Raw genomic sequence first — 19,330 nt, 5'->3', positions numbered from 1 at the left:
CCCACCACCAATCAACGAGAGGGATGCAAATGGTCATACACTCAAGGCCAATTGACAGTTTCAAGTTATATAACAGCAGGCTGTGTTGTTATGCCTTACCATATGTCTTCCCCTAATTCCATCTTATAATTAGATGAATTCGATATTAAAATTAGATGAATTAGGTATTCATCTGCATCTAATCTACATCTACATCTGGTGTTGGAGAAGACTCCTGAGAGCCCCTTGGACTGCAAGAGATCCAACCAGTCCATTCTGAAGGAGATCAGCCCTGGGATTTCTTTGGAAGGAATGATGCTAAAGCTGAAACTCCAGTACTTTGGCCACCTCATGCGAAGAGTTGACTCATTGGCAAAGACTGTGATGCTGGGAGGGATTGGGGGCAGGAGGAAAAGGGGACGACAGAGGATGAGATGGCTGGATGGCATCACGGACTCGAAGGCTGTGAGTCTGAGTGAACTCCGGGAGTTGGTGATGGACAGGGAGGCCTGGCGTGCTGCGATTCATGGTGTCGCAAAGAGTCAGACACAACTAAGTGACTGAACTGAACTGAGAATTTCATGAGCCCTTAATAGTCTCCTGGCTGCCTAAGGTTACCTGGAGAAGCCCCTGTGGTGGTTTTGTATCCACTCTGTGCCGGGCCCACCTGCAGTAGTTGAAAAGTCTCTGGTTATTTTGTAACGTCTGTGAGCTCTCATGGGTGTGTCTGGGATGTTCAGAGATCAGCTTGCATCCCTTTCAGCCAGCCCTCCCCTTGTTCCTGTCTAACTTCCTACCTAACATTTACGTTTTAAAGAAGACTGTTGGCAGTCACTAAACAAGCCTTCAGTCTGCTAGACGATAAAGACCCGCCAGCTTCCGAGCCAGTGCCTGGTTTCAGTTTTGAGCCTTAAACACTGTGGTGCGAGTCATAAGATAATTCCTGTCAGTTAACCGCTTGTGATCATGTTGGCTCTTGACTTTGGCTTCCCAAGCAAGAGCATTTTGCCAGAGTTCAGTCTTACACTTGATAGCAACAACTTGGCCCTATTCTCCTTAACATTTTTCTCATTCCAATACCATCGCTAAAATTAGCTTATTCATTTGAGGACTTTTAGCACCCAGATCTTGATTAAATAAGCCAATTTATTGAAGAGTAATCAGAAAAAGCAAGAGAGTTCTAGAAAAACATCTCTTTCTGCTTTATTGACTATACCAAAACCTTTGACTATGTGGATCACAATAAACTGTGGAAAATTCTCAAAGAAATGGGAATAGACCACCTGACCTGCCTCTTGAGAAACCTATATGCAGGTCAGGAAGCAACAGTTAGAACTGGACATGGAACAACAGACTGGTTCCAAACAGGAAAAGGAGTACATCAAGGCTGTATATTGTCACCCTGCTTATTTTAACTTATATGCAGAGTACATCATGAGAAACGTTGGGCTGAAAGAAGCACAAGGTGGAATCAAGATGGCCAGGAGAAATATCAATAATCTCAGATATGCAGATGACACCACCCTTATGGCAGAAAGTGAAGAGGAACTAAAACGCCTCTTGATGAAAGTGAAAGAGGAGAATAAAAAAGTTGGCTTAAAGCTCAACATTCAGAAAACTAAGATCATGGCATCTGGTCCCATCACTTCATGGCAAATAAATGGGGAAACAGTGTCAGACTTTATTTTCTTGGGCTCCAAAATCACTGCAGATGGTGACTGCAGCCATGAAATTAAAAGACGCTTACTCCTTGAAAGTTACGAGCAACCTAGAGACATTACTTTGCCAACAAAGGTCCGTTTAGTCAAAGCTATGGTTTTTGCAGTGGTCATGTATGGATGTGAGAGTTGGACTGTGAAAAAAAACTGAGCACCGAAGAATTGATGCTTTTGAACTGTGGTGTTGGAGAAGACTCTTGAGGGTCCCTTGGGCTGCACGGAGATCCATCCAGTCTACCCTAAAGGGGATCAGTCCTGGGTGTTCATTGGAAGGACTGATGCTGAAGCTGAAACTCCAGTACTTTGGCCACCTCACGCGAAGAGTTGACTCATTGGAAAGAGCTGACTCCCTCATGCTGGGAGGGATTGGGGGCAGGAGGAGAAGGGGACGACAGAGGATGAGATGGCTAAATGGCCTCACTGGCTCGATGCACATGAGTTTGGGTGAACTCCGGGAGTTGGTGATAGACAGGGAGGCCTGGCGTGCTGCGATTCATGGGGTCGCAAAGAGTTGGACACGACTGAGTCAGAAGAAATAGCATCTCCCTCTGTCCCTTGTTTCCTTGCCTTAGTCCTGGTAGATCCTGCAGGTGCTCACCAGGGATCATTGGAACCAGGGTCAGGTCTCATTTTTGGCTAGCTGTAGTACCCAGCCTGGGAAAGGGCTCCAGGACTTCTGCACTGCTGTCTCCTGCTCCTGTTGCCAAAAATGGAAGGGAGAGGGAGGCTCCTCTTTGTCCAGCGCCTCTGCCTCAGGTGGCTGCGTCGTGACCAGGAGCGGGCTTCTGCCCATGGATTCCTTCCCGTGAGGCTGGCGCAGCAAAAAGTGAAAGCTTGTTTCCTATTTCTCAGTAAAGAAAGGAAGGTTTAGCAACAGTAAAACTTTGCACATACATGCATACATACTCATCAAGAAAATATAATCAAACAGAATTTTAAAGTGTTAATAACAGAGTCAGAGTGGGGAATGACTTGGTAAGAGCAAAGCCCAGAAGCTGTAGTAAAAAAATATCCTCATATTCAAGTGATTAACAGAAAATACATTTATAACTGACAGAGTACTATCATTCTTAACACAGAAGAGGTCCTGTAAATAAGAAAAAGCCACAGAGAAGGAAATAAAAATGGATTTTAAACTTGGAAAAATGTTTCCCCTTACCCATACTAAAAGAAATCAAATTAAAACCTTAGGAATAGGGAATTCCCTTTTGGTCCAGTGGTTAGGACTCTGCACTTCTAATGCCGTGAGCTGGGGTTCCATCTGTGGTCTGGAAACTAAGATCCCACAAGCTGTATAGCGTGGCCAGAAACAAGGAAGTCCATAATGATATACCATTTTTTAAACCCTAGAAATGTAAAAGGATCTTAAAAGTTTGATAAAGCATTTAGATTGTCAAAGGTGGCAGAAGCATAAATTGGTACAATATCTAGTAAGGACAGTAAGTTAAAAATTTAGATATCCTAGGAATTTGTCATCTATACATGCTTGCATATTTGTACAATAAAGTTACATAAAAGGATATATGTATAATAGCAAAAGATTAGAAAGACCCTAAATGGGAAAAAAAAGACCCTAAATGCCCTCTAACATAGAACCAGTTATTATTTATTCTTGTATGGATTCATAAATATCTTTGCAGCTAGCAGAAAAACACATAGGACCTCTTTATATTCTGATACAAGAATGATCTGCAAGATAGACTTTTAAGTGGTAAAGTTATGACAACACAGATAATAATATGCTATTATTTATGTTTTTAAATGTACATGTACATATACACACATATATTCTTTCATTTTTATAGAATGTCTCTGGAAATAAATACAAGAGTAATAGTGGTCGCTTAGGGAAAGAGTCACACAAAAGGACATAGATCATATACTTCTTGTGAAAGTGAAGCCGCTCAGTCGTGTCGGACTCTTTGGGATCCCATGGACTGGAGTCTACCAGGCTTCTCTGTCCATGGGATTTTCCAGGCAAGAGTACTGGAGTGGGTTGCCATTTCCTTCTCCAGGGGATCTTCCCAGCACAGGGATTGAACCCAGGTCTCCCACATTGCAGGCAGACGCTTTACCATCTGAGCCATGTAGGATCTTTAATACTACTTGTACCTACTGATTTTTTCCTCTTAACACTTTATTTTGCATTATGTTTATATTGATCAGATATAGAGTATTGATATAGGTTGTTATTGAGGACATCATTGATTGGGTTGTCAGAAATTATGTAACAAGTTCATCTTCAGATTCCAAGCCTAAGAAAATGTTTCTCTCCCTCAGAACAACCTCCTCTTATACACAGTGATAATATATTTCTTATTTTAACCAAGAAGAAGCTGAAAGCTACATGCAATAGTTGCCTATACTCCAGACTTATTTTTTGCATAATTCCTGCTTTTCTTTGCTCTTTTATTGTACTTTTTATTCTTAGATCTGAGTTTTATTAAATCTGTACTTTTTACTGTATACCAACATCGAATTCTTAGGCTGTAAATAAATGTGAAGAAAGCATTTGGTTGAAATGTAAATATTCTAGTAAGAATGGTTGCCATCTTATTTAGCTGAAAAAGTTTAAAACTTTTAATATTCAAATTTTAATGACTGTAAGTCCCTCCTTCAGAAATCTCAAATTAGTAAAATTCTTACTTATTCATTATATTACTTTAAATAGAAAACATTACATTTATAGCTTATAAGAGTCGCTGTTATGTGCTCTGTATTAGCATTGTGTAAACTTAACTTTTTTTGAAAAACAGATCATTGCTTCTTGCTGACCTTGACAAAGAAGAAAAGGAAAAAGACTGGTATTATGCTCAACTTCAGAATCTCACTAAAAGAATAGACAGCCTTCCTTTAACTGAAAATGTAAGTAACTTGACAAAACAACTTATTTTTATATCTGAAAGTGTATCTAAGTTTATAACTGTAATATGCTTTATCCAACTTCAACATAAATACATAGTCATTGAATTTTGTATATAAAGATGATACAACTAGAAGATTCAGGATTCAGCTGGGTTTTTTATTAGATGTGTTGAATTACCAAAGATACTCTGTAGAAATGTTCATCACCATCTGTCTGTGTTTTGAACTATGTTACAGGACTCAAGGCAGATGGTTTTTGCAATGAAAGTATCTTTGAGATAACTTGAGCCCTGTTCTAGTTACTGTAAATGACGGTAGCTGTTCGCACAGACGTTAGGGCTTTTTGCAGGCACTAAAAGTTGTTTGTTTTGCTAATGTAACTATGTAAAAAATAACTTAATTCCGTCAGCCTCTCCCTCCCTACCCAACCTCTCCAAGTTAACTGTTTTATTCATGGGATGATACATATAAGAACATTTCTGAAATACATTAATAATTTTAAATAAGACTTTAACTGTCACCCATAAATTTTAAAACAATTTAATAGGCCAATTAAAATTAATCTTCCACTCTTAGCTTAGATCTTTCATTTTCTAATAAACTTTTGAGAGGACATAATAAAAGAAAAAGTACAACAAAGGAAAAACCTTTTCCAAAACACACAGTTAATCAGTTTCCTGCGTGGGCGTTGTCTGGCAGGAGCTAGAACTAGTGCCCAGCCTCCTGAGCACACACTTATCCAGGTTTGTGAGAGGGAAGGAATCTCCCTTCCTGACAATGTCCTTAACATCCTTTTGGGAGCTCAGGAGACACCACAAATGAAAGAACAGTTCATAGAGAGTGTTGACGTGTGAGGATTAGGAGCTCAGGAGGGTTTGGAGGGATCTTTGCTTTTAATGTTAAAGCGGTGTTTTGCTTAACATTCACTTTGGTGATTAAAATGTACAGTATTTAGAGTCCAGCTGTCTGCACGCAGTTGTGTATGAAACAGTTCAAGAGCAATTGGTTAATACCTGAAACAAAGATCAGTTGTCAAATCATTCCCATATTAATTTACCATATAGTCAGTCACATTTATTTAAGAGGATATGTAAGACATTATAGACCATTAGGCAACATTAGCAAATGTAAATTGCTTATATTTCATAAATATTTATAAATTCACAAAATATTTATTTTATATTGGGAAGCCAGGTTAAGAATGCTTTCATATGGAAATACTTACCAGGTTACTAGGCATTGCTTAAAACATCAGATCTAAACCACATTATTGTAGCATAATGTGTCATCTTCAACCTTTTGTGCAAGGGATTTTTAGAAGTGGAGGACAGATAAGTGTAGTTATAACATGACTCACAGCATGCAGACAGTTTCAACTGTGTTGCAACACACGATGTGGATATGCCTGTAGGAACACATTCTGCCTGTGTCGTCTGTATATTGCAAGGGAAAAGGGTGGAAGCTCCTCTAACTTGCCGGACAGCACAGTTTGGGATTCTTAGGCCTGCAGAATGCTATTCTGAGTCAGACACATACAGATGCAGCTTTTGTGTGTGTGAGTATGTGTGTATGTAAGGTCTTCGCTTCTTGATCAGGGATCAGGCCTGTGCCCTTGACAGTGAGCGCATGGAATCCTAACCCCTGGACTTGCAGGGAATTGTCCGCACGCAGCTTTTTATTGGACTTACAGAGCATGAAAAATCTACAGCACTTGATTATTCCCTTCCTGGTCCATTATAACTGTCACCTGTCATTTTGCCTGTTCGTTTTTTTAGCCTTGGAGCATGTCTTTGTAAGTTTCTTTGCCTTCTTCTTTTCATCATTTTTTATACCTAGCAGTTACCACAGCGTCTGGAATTGTAGTTAGAGGGCTAATAAAGTTTTGAATGTACTAACACCCACTCCATGAAGAAGTACTGTTTTGGGTTTGTTTCAGCTTTGGTTCATATTTATATTTTTACCAAAAAGTTTGTGTTATCTCGCAATTTATGATTGTATTATATAAAAGCTTTTCTTTATTCTGTCTTCATTTTACATGTGGGAAAGTTCTCTCAGTTTATTCTATATGTATATAACAATCCTAAAGTGAGGTATCAACTTAAGGATGATGGGCCTGATTCATGATTTTCCTATTTTGTCCACATTAATACCAGTTTTTAATAATTCAAAGTAGTGCTTCTTCAGGGCAGAAGAATTGTAAGGTAACTAAAATTAGGCTTACCTTAACTGGACCAATATATATATATATTTTAAAGAGCTAGTACAATTTAATTAAAACTATTTGTGACTGTGGGGAAATGAAAGTGTTTCAACTCTTCAGATCAGAAACCCAGGCCGAGCCTCACACTGATCAAGTTTTAGGACTTCTTAGAGTAAAAAATAATTTTCTCATATATAATAACATGTATCTGTTTATTCATTTTCTTTATTGATACTTATATGCTTTTTTATTTTTACTGATAAACACAAGATATTAACATTTCCATTTTATTTGTGGTTTTAGTTTTCCTTACAAACAGATATGACCAGAAGGCAGTTGGAATATGAGGCAAGGCAAATCAGAGTTGCAATGGAAGAACAGCTAGGTACTTGCCAGGATATGGAAAAACGAGCACAGGTAACATTTATTATGAAACTACGAAACAGTAATAGCTAGATTTCTATGAAGAATCTAATGAATTACCGCTCTGTTAACTTTGGCTAAGTTTTATTATTAAAGATATTTTAAAGTCTGTCTTTACTTTGGCACTAGTTCAAAATAAGAATAATTACTATGGCTGCTGGGAAGCATAACCAGTATTCACATAATTCTGCCCTCATACTTCAGTCCTCTGGTACTGTTCTACTATGCCTTGGAATTATAAGAGGGAAAAAGAATTCGATTCTGGTCATCTTATTAGTTGCTAGCTAACTTTAGTTATCCTTTGAGATTTTTACTTCTGTGTTTGTATAATGAAACCCAGAATATTAAAGAAGGTAAGTCTCATTCAAGGAGAGAAAGGTATAAAGAGAACATTGGAAAGAGAAACGAATTGCATGGAGAACATTCCCATGTTTCTACCCTCGACTACGTGAAGAAAGAATATTGGGATAAGAAAGGATTTCTTAAGACATTAGACTAATTGTAAAGATTGGTAAAATTTTACTACTTTAGAATTAAGAGTTTATCTTTATTAGGCACCTTAAAGAAAATGAAAAGGGGAAAAAACACGTTTGGGAATTTCCTATCTGTCCATCGGTCTGGACTCAGTGCTCATACTGCCAGGCCCTGAGTTCCAGCTGTGTTCAGAGAACTAAGACCCCACAAGCCAAGTGGCACAGCCAAAAAAAAAAAAAAATGGTGAAAAGATAAGTTACGTGTTGGGAGAAGGTGTTTATCACCATATAAGTGGCATGGAATCAAGAATATATAATGAATTTCCAAAAATACTTTAAATTATATGATACAATTAATACAGATTTAGTATTTATAACAGTTTGGTGTTTTCATGAAATTATTTTAAATTACCAGGGAGATTTTGTTTGTTTGTTGATAGAAAAACTATGAGAAATTTTACTCTGGTTTATATGAATTTCAGTTCAGTTCAGTTCACTTGCTTAGTCGTGTCCGACTCTTTGCGATCCCATGAATCGCAGCACGCCAGGCCTCCCTGTCCATCACCAACTCCCGGAGTTCACTCAGACTCACAGCCTTCGAGTCCGTGATGCCATCCAGCCATCTCATCCTCTGTTGTCCCCTCCTCCTCCTGCCCCCAATCCCTCCCAGCATCAGAGTCTTTTCCAATGAGTCAACTCTTCGCATGAGGTGGCCAAAGTACTGGAGTTCCAGCTTTAGCATCATTCCTTCCAAAGAAATCCCAGGGCTGATCTCCTTCAGAATGGACTGGTTGGATCTCCTTGCAGTCCAAGGGACTCTCAAGAGTCTTCTCCAACACCACAGTTCAAAAGCATCAATTCTTCAGCACTCAGCCTTCTTCACAGTCCAACTCTAACATCCATACATGACCACAGGAAAAACCATAGCCTTGACTAGACAGACCTTAGTCGGCAAAGTAATGTCTCTGCTTTTGAATATACTATCTAGGTTGCTCATAACTTTTCTTCCAAGGAGCAAGCATCTTTTAATTTCATGGCTGCAGTCACCATCTGCAGTGATTTTGGAACCCAAAAAAATAAAGTCTGACACTGCTTCCACTGTTACCCCATCTATTTCCCATGAAGAGATGGGACCACATGCCATGATCTTCGTTTTCTGAATGTTGAGCTTTAAGCCAACTTTTTCACTCTCTTCTTTTACTTTCATCAAGAGGCTTTTTAGTTCCTCTTCACTTTCTGCCATAAGGGTGGTGTCATCTGCATATCTGAGGTTATTGATATTTCTCCCAGCAATCTTGATTCTAGCTTGTGCTTCTTCCAGCCCAGCATTTCTCATGATGTACTTTGCATGTAAGTTAAATAAGCAGGGTGACAATATACAGCCCTGATGAACTCCATTTCCTGTTTGGAACCAGTCTGTTGTTCAATGTGCTGTTCTAACTGTTGCTTCCTGGCCTGCATACAGATTTCTCAAGAGGCAGGTTAGGTGGTCTGGTATTCCCATCTCTTTCAGAATTTTCCACAGTTTATTGTGATCCACACAGTCAAAGGCTTTGGCATAGTCAATAAAGCAGAAATAGATGTTTTTCTGGAACTCTCTTGCTTTTTCCATGATCCAGCAGATGTTGGCAATTTGATGTCTGTTTCCTCTGCCTTTTCTAAAACCAGCTTGAACATCAGGAAGTTCACGGTTCACATATTGCTGAAGCCTGGCTTGGAGAATTTTGAGCATTACTTTACTAGCGTGTGAGATGAGTGCAATTGTGCAGTAGTTTGAACATTCTTTGGCATTGCCTTTCTTTGGGATTGGAATGAAACGGACCTTTTCCAGTCCTGTGGCCACTGCTGAGTTTTCCAAATGTGCTGGCATATTGAGTGCAGCACTTTCACAGCATCATCTTTTAGGATTGAAATAGCTCTACTGGAATTCCATCACCTCCACTAGCTTTGTTTGTAGTGATGCTTTCTAAGGCCCACTTAACTTCACATTCCAGTATGTCTGGCTCTAGATGAGTGATCACACCATCGTGATTATCCAGGTCGTAAAGATCTTTTTTGTACAGTTCTTCTGTGTATTCTTGCCATCTCTTCTTAATATCTTCTGCTTCTGTTAGGTCCAGACCATTTCTGTCCTTTATTGAGCCCATCTTTGCATGAAATGTTCCCTTGGTATCTATAATTTTCTTGAAGAGATCTCTAGTCTTTCCCATTCTGTTGTTTTCCTCGATTTCTTTGCATTGGTCGCTGAAGAAGGTTTTCTTATCTCTTCTTGCTATTCTTTGGAACTCTGCATTCATATGCTTATATCTTTCCTTTTCTCCTTGGCTTTTTGCTTCTCTTGTTTTCACAGCTATTTGTAAGGCCTCCTCAGACAGCCATTTTTCTTTTTGCATTTCTTTTCCATGGGGATGGTCTTGATTCCTGTCTCCTGTACAATGTCACGAACCTCATTCCATAGTTCACCAGGCACTCTTATCTATCAGATCTAGGCCCTTCAATCTATTTCTCACTTCCACTGTATAATCATAAGGGATTTGATTTAGGTCATACCTGAATGGTCTAGCGGTTTTCCCTATTTTCTTCAATTTGAGTCTGAATTTGGCAATAAGGAGTTCATGATCTGAGCCACAGTCAGCTCCTGGTCTTGTTTTTGTTGACTGTATAGAGCTTCTCCATCTTTTGCTGCAGAGAATATAATTAATCTGATTTCGGTGTTGACCATCTGGTGATGTCCATGTGTAGAGTCTTCTCTTGTGTTGTTGGAAGAGGGTGTTTGCTATGACCAGTGCATTTTCTTGGCAAAACTCTATTAGCCTTTGCCCTGCTTCATTCCACATTCCAAGGCCAAGTTTGCCTGTTACTCCAGGTGTTTCTTGACTTCCTACTTTTGCATTCCAGTCCCCTAGAATGAAAAGGACATCTTTTTTGGGTGTTAGTTCTAGAAGGTCTTGTAGGTCTTCATAGAACCGTTCAACTTCAGCTTCTTCAGCGTTACTGGTTGGGGCATAGACTTGGATTACTGTGATATGGAATGGTTTGCCTTGGAGACGAACAGAGATCATTCTGTCGTTCTTGAGATTGCATCCAAGTACTACATTTCGGGCTCTTTTGTTGACCGTGATGGCTACTCCATTTCTTCTGAGGGATTCCTTCCTGCAATAGTAGATATACTGGTCATCTGAGTTAAATTCACCCATTCCAGTCCATTTTAGTTCGCTGATTCCTAGAATGTTGACGTTCACTCTTGCCAACTCCTGTTTGACCACTTCCAATTTGCCTTGATTCACGGACCTGACATTCCAGGTTCCTGTGCAATATTGCTCTTTACAGCATCGGATCTTGTTTCTATCACCAGTCACATCCACAACTGGGTATTGTTTTTGCTTTGGCTCCATCCCTTCATTCTTTCTGGAGTTATTTCTCCACTGACCTACAGTAGCATATTGGGCACCTACTGACCTGGGGAGTTCCTCTTTCAGTATCCTGTCATTTTGCCTTTTCATACTGTTCATGGGGTTCTCAAGGCAAGAATACTTAAGTGGTTTGCCATTCCCTTCTCCAGCGGAATTTACGTTTTTAGAATGTGAGCTTATGGCATACTGTATGCAAGTTTTTCTATATCTGTTAATGTGTTTGTTTTAGAAGTGAAGTAAAGTGAAGTGAAGTCGCTCAGTCGTGTCCAACGTTTTGCAACCCCGTGGACTATAGCCCACCAGGCTCCTCCATCCATAGGATTCTCCAGGAAAGAATACTGGAGTGGGTTGCCATTTCCTTCTCCAGGGGATCTTCCCAACCCAGAGATCGAACCTGGGTCTCCTGCATTGCAGGCAGATGCTTTAACCTCTGAGCTACCAGGGATTTGTTTTAGAGGTACTTAAGAAATGAGATGTAGAAATGAAAATTTCTGTATTAATATATAAATATAAATATGTATATTCCAGACAGCTTACTGTAAACAGATTAACTTGAGTTCTTTCTTGGCCGTTTTGTCCAGATATGTGCAGATGTATTCATTTTAATTTTGTTCTGGAATATAGTGTTCTTCTTTTGCTAGTTAATATTTTCAGGAATTTTTAGTCCATATTTTATAAATACAACAAACATTTATTTATTCTGGAAATATATTAAGGTTAGGGTTAAAGAAATATTGTACACAAAGCAAAAATGGAAGTATTTGTAGTACACATGAGGAGTTAATATCCCTAATATACAGAGAGCACCTACAAATCAGTTGAAAACAAGACAACCAAAGAGGAAAATAATCACAAGGTATGAGTAGTCCCATCACAGAAGTACAAGTGGTTAATAAATAATTGTGAAAAGATGCTTAAACATCACTAGTCATTAGGGAAAAGTAACATAAAATAATGTTTTTTGTTAGTGGTGGTGGTTTATTGTTTGGTTGGTTAATTTTCTGCCTATCAGACTGGCAAAAGCTTTAAAGTTTAGTGTCATGTAATACTGGTGAGATGGCGAGAGACTGTAATACGAAGCGTTGTCTGCCTGTTGTAAGAATAAACTGGTACAATCCTGAAGGACTCTGTAGCACTCCCTGTCAAAGTTAAAATGTTTGTACCCTCTGACCTAGTAATTCTGTAAGACTCTCAGAATACGTCCTCCAGGAATGTCTACTTAAAGCAGCAAGAATATAAGTATAGATTTTATGATATTCATTGCAACACTATTTGTAAGACACTTACAGAGAGAGACAATTTCACTGTCCATCATTTGGGTAGTTATTAAATTAGTAGTATGCAGCTGTTACAAATATTAATAGTTAGGTAATGGGAATAATGAAAATAATTGTCCATAGTAATTCTTTCCCTTGTAACTCTGCTTGAGTGACTCAACATGTAAGACTAGAATGGCCAGCTAATGAACATGGAAGTGAATTCCAAGAAGGCCTGAGGCCATGAGAATAAAATGTGGTACCTCCTTTGTAAGCAAAAAAGATGGATAAAAATTCCAAGTAAAATAAAAATAGAGTGAAAGTTTTTTAAAACAATAATTATGTACCAGAAACAGAAGCCAACATTACATTAGATTGAGAAAATAGAGAAGTAATTAGATTATTACCGTTGCAGTCATTAACATGGGTTGCTGCTTGCTGTCATCACTGTTACTTTGTTTGGAGGTTCCACTAATTCAGGTAGAAAGAAAACAAGTTGTTTACTGCACTGCTTTCCAACTAGAAGAGACCAAATAATTGTGAATTATATAGTTGTCTACCTAGAAAAGCCACGGCGAAGAGCCAGAAAGTATTTTAGCTAATGAGAGAACTCAGTAAGGTGGCTGGAGTTAAGATGAATTAGTGTTTCTCTATTAGCAATGGCTACCATTTGGAAATGGCAGTTGGATAGAAGGATCTCTTCATAATGCCAGGAAACTTTAAAATACCGAAAACAGACCCACATGAAGAGAAATATCAAATTGCTGAAGGACACACTGTGCAGCCTTGAAAGTAGAAAAGCCCGTGTGGCTGTCTGCGTTGTGTTTGTGTTACCTGGTCGCAGCGACGCCAGGGATATGGCAAAAGCGAGGCCAGCTAAGATTGTAAGGGTCCTGCAGGGTGTGGAGTGAAGTGAGTAGTCAGACCCCTCCAGCCAGCTGCTCTCTTGCTGTCTGTACATCCTCTGAGTGCCTGCTTCCCCTGCACCCTGCGTACGAGACTGACCTGCCCACACACTTGCCCCTGGCCCCAGCTATTGACTGTGCTTATCACTGGGGCCGTGAAGGGCTCTCCCCCTCTGCTGGTTTCCCTGGTGACTAATGAGCCAACCCGACCTCACTCTATAACTGGCAGTCTCCCCTTCCACCCGAGAGGGAAGCCTGCTGCGTGTCCTGCCTGCAGTCCGTCGCACGTGGTAGGGGACCACTCCAGGACCTTGCTTCAGGTGTGTAAGATCCCCCTTCCATTAAACCGTCGATGTCTCTGTTGCTAAAAATAAATAAGATTCCTAGGTGAGAAGATTTTAATATCCTAATGATGTCCTCTTTAAAAAGTTGATAGAGAAAGATAATATGATTCCAGTCATAATCTTAGTTTTTTTAGAGCCCAGAAAAATTATTCTTAAGTTTCTAAAGTAAGAATTTCCAAAAGTATTTAAGAAAATTATAATGAGTGAGGATTTACCTTACCATTTGGTAAAATTTACTGTACAGGTGTTGCAGTAATCACAGTATGATATTAATAGCACAGGAATAGACGTAGGCAAATAGAATAGAGACTAGAAAAAGAGGAAGGGAATCTGGAATCTTTTAATGATAAAAGTTGCAGGTTTGGGGCGGGGGCGGGGTGGGGAGTGGTAAATAGCTCAGTGAACACATGGATAATAACTAGGAACCTTTTTGGTGGTAGTTGTCTTTTAATCACTAAGTCATGTCCGACTCTTTTGTGACCCCGTGAACTGTAGGCCATCAGGCTTCTCTGTCCAGGGGATTTCTCAGGCAGGAATCCTGGAGTGGGTTGCCATTTCCTTCTCCAGGGGATCTTCCCGACCCAGGGATGGAACCCACGTCTCCTGCACTGGCAGGCGGATTCTTTACTACTGAGCCACCAGGGAAGCCCTGTCTGGTAGTACAGAAATGAAAGTAGATCCCTACCTCACATCTTGTGCGTGAACAGTTACAGGTGAGTTAAATATCTAAATGTAAGAAATAAAGTTAATAGAAGAAACTAGGACAAGAGAGATCTTAATTAAGATTGGAAACTCAAAAGCAATAGGAGGGCAGAGGATTTACTTTGTAAAATTTTAAAAGCATTCATCTGGGAGCACATCAAGGGAGAAAGGTTTAATATCCCTGTACTGTAAGAATTCTACAAACTAATAAGAAAAAGGCAACTCTTTTTTATATGGGCAGAGGATGTAATCATTCAGTTTATTGAAAAGAAAACACAGATGACCAATAAAACCCGTGCAAATGACTGTTGAACAGTTCAGGGGAAATTGAAACAAACTCCACTCTTGCCCATGCCTGTTTGAATTAGTCTCTAGCTATCTCCATTAACAGTTTGGTTATTTGTTTATTTGTTTCTTTATTTGTTCAGCACAAATTTGGGCACCTAGTATGGTGCTCCCTACTCTCCTCTATGCGTGTAAGAAAAGGTTGGATAAATATACATCAAGTTGTTCATAAGAGCTTTTTCTGGGAGTTGGGGATTAGTAGGGTGAAGGTTACTTATACTTCTGTACTGCTGTAGTGTTTTATAAATACATGGATGACATAGTTCTGTGTAGCTTTACCTGTTTTCTGGTTCACAGATACTTAGGTTGTTTATAATTTCTCACTGTTACAACAACTCTGATAAACATACTTATCCATATCCTATAAATGTGCACAAAAGTTTTTGTAGCTCAAGAGTCTTTTTCTAGCTCAGGAGTCTTTTTCTTAGGCGGCTATATGGTCAGTATTTTAGACTTTGTGGACCATGTGGTCTGTTGCGACTACTCAACTCTGCCTTTGTAGCAAGAAAGCAACCATAGACAGCAGTATATGAGCAAATGAGCATTGCTGTGTGTCAGTAAAACTTAATCCATAGACACACATGACTGGCAAGCTGTAACTTGCTGACCTCTGCTCTGGCATACATACCTGGCCCTAAGGTAGGAGTGTTCTGAATAGTGTTTGCCAGATTGCACTCAAAATGATTTTATCAGTTTACATTCCTCCCAGGAGTATATGAGAATTCTGTTTCCTTTGACTGTTGTTTTTTTTTCCTTCAGAAATTGAGTCAAACTTTATAATTAACAGTCAATGGGCATGTGAAACAATTATCTTGTCATTTAGTTTATACTTTCATGAGTAACTGAAGTTGAATATCTTTTCATGTATGTATTAGACTTTTAGATTTTCTTTTTGCTGTTTTTTTCATATTATTAGATGTCTTATTCATATATACTTAAGAGATATTTTAATATATGCTTAATACCCATCTTAATATCCAGTACATGATGTATTTCACAACCCTTCCCTGCCAAATCTGTTACTTACTTTAGCTTAATGATAACAAAAAATTAGTTTTTATTGTAATGCTAAATTAATTATATTGTCATATTCGTGCTTTCTTCGACCTATTTTTACATCTTTTCCTATCTTTAAATATACCCTCATATTTTTTTCTAGTAAATCTAATGTTTTATTTTTCAACTGGATCTTTTAATTTATCTCAAATTTACTATTATACATGTTTTAGAGGTCAGTCAGTTCAGTAACTCAGTTGTGTCTGATTCTTTGCAACCCCATGAACCGCAGCATACCAGGCCTCCCTGTCCATCACCAACTCCCAGAGTTTACCCAAACTCATGTTCATTGAGTTGGTGATACCATCCAACCGTCTCATCCTCTGTCATCCCCTTCTCCCGCCCTCAATCTTTCCCAGCATCAGGGTCTTTTCAAATGAGTCATTTCTTCACATCAGGTGGCCAAAGTATTGGAGCTTCAGCATCAGTCCTTCCAGTGAACACCCAGGACTGATCTCCTTCAGCTTGGACTGGTTGGATCTCCTTGCAGTCCAAGGGACTCTCAAGAGTCTTCTCCAACACCACAGTTCAAAAGCATCAATTCTTTGGCACTCAGCTTTCTTTATACTCCAACTCTCACATCTATACATGACCACAGGAAAAACCATAGCCTTGACTAGACAGACCTTTGTTGGGAAAGTGATGTCTCTGCTTTACATATGCTATCTAGGTTGGTCATAACTTTCCTTCTGAGGAGTAAGCGTCTTTTAATTTCATGGCTGCAGTCACCATCTGCAGTGATATTGGAGCCCAAGAAAATAAAGTCAGCTACTATTTCCACTGTTTTCCCATCTATTTCCCATGAAGTGATGGGACCAGATGCCATGATCTTTGTTTTCTGAATGTTGAGCTTTAAGCCAACTTTTTCACTCTCCTCTTTCATTTTCATCAAGAGGCTCTTTAGTTCTTCCTTACTTTCTGCCGTAAGGGTGGTATCATCTGCATATCTGAGGTTATTGGTATTTCTCCCAGCAATCCTGATTGCAGCTTGTTTTCACCCAGCCCAGTGTTTCTCATGATGTACTCTGCATATATGTTAAATAAACACGGAGACAAGATACAGCCTTGACATACTGCTTTCCAAATTTGGAACCAGTCTGTTCTTCCATGTCCAGTGATAACTGTTGGTTCCTGACCTGCACACAGGTTTCTCAAGAGGCAGGTCAGGTGGTCTGGTGTTCCCATCTCTTTAAGAATTTTTCATAGTTTGTTGTGATCCACACAGTCAAAGGCTTTGGCATAGACAATAGAACAGAATTAGATGATTTTCTGGAATGCTCTTGCTTTTTCAGTGAGTCAGCGGGTGTTGGCAGTTTGATATCTGGTTCCTCTGCCTTGTCTAAAACCAGCTGGAACATCTGGAAGTTCACAGTTCACATACTGTTGAAGTCTGGCTTGGAGAATTTTGAGCATCACTTTACTAGCGTGTGAGATGAGTGCAATTGTGCAGTAGTTTGAGCATTCTTTGGCATTGCCTTTTGGGATTGCAATGAAAAGAGAACTTTTCCAGTCCTGTGGCCACTGCTGAGTTTTCCAAATTTGCTGGCGTTTTGAGTGCAGCACTTGCACAGCATCATCTTTTAAGATATGAAACAGCTCCACTGGAATTCCATCACCTCCACTAGCTCTGTTTGTAATGATGCTTCCTAAGGGCCAGTTTACTTTGCATTCCATGTTGTCTGGCTCTAGGTGAGTGATCATATCATCATGATTATCTGGGTCATGAAGAACTTTTTTGTTCAGTTCTTCTGTGTATTTTTGCCACCTCTTAATATCTTCTGCTTCTGTTAGGTCCATACCATTTCTGTCCTTTATTTTGCCAATCTTTGCCTGAAATGTTCCCGTGGTATCTCTAATTTTCTTGAAGAGATCTCTAGTCTTTCCTTTTCTGTTCTTTTCCTCTGTTTCTTTGCACTGATCACTGAGGATTGCTCTCATCTCTCCTTGCAATTCATTGGAACTCTGCATTCAAATGGGTATATCTCTCCTTTTGTCCTTTGCCTTTCACTTCTCTTCTTTCCACAGCTATTTGTAAAGCCTCCTCAGACAACAATTTTGCCTTTTTGCACTTCTTTTTTTGGGGGATAGTCTTGATCCCTCCTTCCTATACAATATTAGGAACATGCATCCATAGTTCTTCAGGCACTCTGTCAGATCTAATCCCTTGAATCTGTATATCACTTCTACTGTATAATCATAAGGGGTATGATTTAGGTCATATCTGATTGGTCTAGTGGGTTTTCCTTACTTTCTTCAGTTTAAGTCTGAATTTGGCATTAGGAGTTCATGATCTGAGCCACAGTCAGCTCCTGGTCTTGCTTTTGCTGACTGTATAGAGCTTCTCCATCTTTGGATGCAAAGAATATAATCAGTCTGATTTTGGTGTTGACCATCTCGTGATACCATATATAGAGTCTTCTCTTGTGTTGTTGGAAGAGGGTATTTGCTATGACCAGTGCGTTCTCTTCGAAAAACTCTATTAGCCTTTGTCCTGCTTCATTCTGTATTCCAAGGCCAAATTTGCCTGTTACTCCAGGTGTTTCTTGACTTCTTACTCTTGCATTCCAGTCCGCTGTAATGAAAAGGACATCTCTTTTGGGTGTTAGTTCTAGAAGGTCTTGTAGGTCTTCATAGAACCATTCAACTTCAGCTTCTTCAGCATTACTGCTCAGGGCATAGACTTGGATTACTGTGATGTTGAATGGTTTGCCTTGGAAACAAACAGATTATTCTGTCGTTTTTGAGACTGCATCAAATACTCTTTCGGACTCTTTTGTTGACTATGATGGCTATTCCATTTCTTCTAAGGGATTTCTGCCCACAGTAGTAGATATAATGGTCATCTGAGCTAAATTCACCCATTCCGGTCCATTTTAGTTTGCTGATTTCTAAAATGTCAACGTTCACTCTTGGCCATCTCCTGTTTGACCACTTCCAATCTGCCTTGATTCATGGACCTAACATTGCTATGCAGTATTGCTCTTTACAGCATTGGACTTTACTTCCATCACCAGTCACATCCACAACTGGATGTTGTTTTTGCTTTGGCTCCATCTCTTCAGTCTTTCTGGAGTTATTTCCAGTAGCGTAGTGAGCACCTACCAACCCCGGGAGTTCATCTTTCAGTATCCTATCTTTTTGCATTTTCATACTGTTCATGGGGTTCTCAAAGCAAGAATACTGAAGTGGTTTGCCATTCCCTTCTCCAGTGGGCCATGTTTTGTCAGAGCTCGACACCATGATCCGTCCATCTTGGGCAGCCCGACACGGCATGGTTCATAGTTTAATTGAGTTAGACAAGGCTGTGGTTCATGTGATCAGATTGGTTAGTTTTCTGTGATTGTGGTTTTCAGTCTGTCTGCTCTCTAATGGAGAAAGATAAGAGGCTTATAGAAGCTTCCTGACAGGAGAGACTGACTGAGGGGGAAACTGGGTCTTTTTCTGAGGGGCGGGGCCAGGATCAGTAAATCTTTAATCCAGTTTTCTGTTGATGGGTGGAGCTGTCATCCCTCCCTGCTGTATACCTGGGGCCAAAGGTGATGGCACCCCACTCCAGTACTCTTGCCTGGAAAATCCCATAGATGGAGGAGCCTGGTAGGCTGCAGTCCATGGGGTCATGAAGAGTTGGACACGACTGAGCGACTTCCCTTT

At 39.7% G+C, this 19,330-nt stretch overlaps 1 protein-coding gene across 8 annotated transcripts in view; it reads left to right on the top strand.

Annotated features, from left to right (window-relative positions):
* APC (APC regulator of WNT signaling pathway) overlaps positions 1–19,330 on the top strand; it is a 133,214-nt gene that overhangs the window by 68,705 nt on the left and 45,179 nt on the right. For all 8 annotated transcript variants that reach the window (XM_069595250.1, XM_069595248.1, XM_069595246.1 and 5 more), the window contains 2 exons: positions 4,454–4,562; positions 7,066–7,179. In XM_069595250.1, coding sequence (XP_069451351.1) covers positions 4,454–4,562; positions 7,066–7,179 — 223 coding nt within the window. The remainder of the gene's footprint in view (positions 1–4,453; positions 4,563–7,065; positions 7,180–19,330) is intronic.

Source organism: Ovis canadensis, chromosome 7 (assembly GCF_042477335.2).
Source record: "Ovis canadensis isolate MfBH-ARS-UI-01 breed Bighorn chromosome 7, ARS-UI_OviCan_v2, whole genome shotgun sequence".
Taxonomy (NCBI): domain Eukaryota; kingdom Metazoa; phylum Chordata; class Mammalia; order Artiodactyla; family Bovidae; genus Ovis; species Ovis canadensis.
Note: the sequence above shows the minus strand (reverse complement) of the source record. Positions and strands in the feature narration are given on the sequence as shown.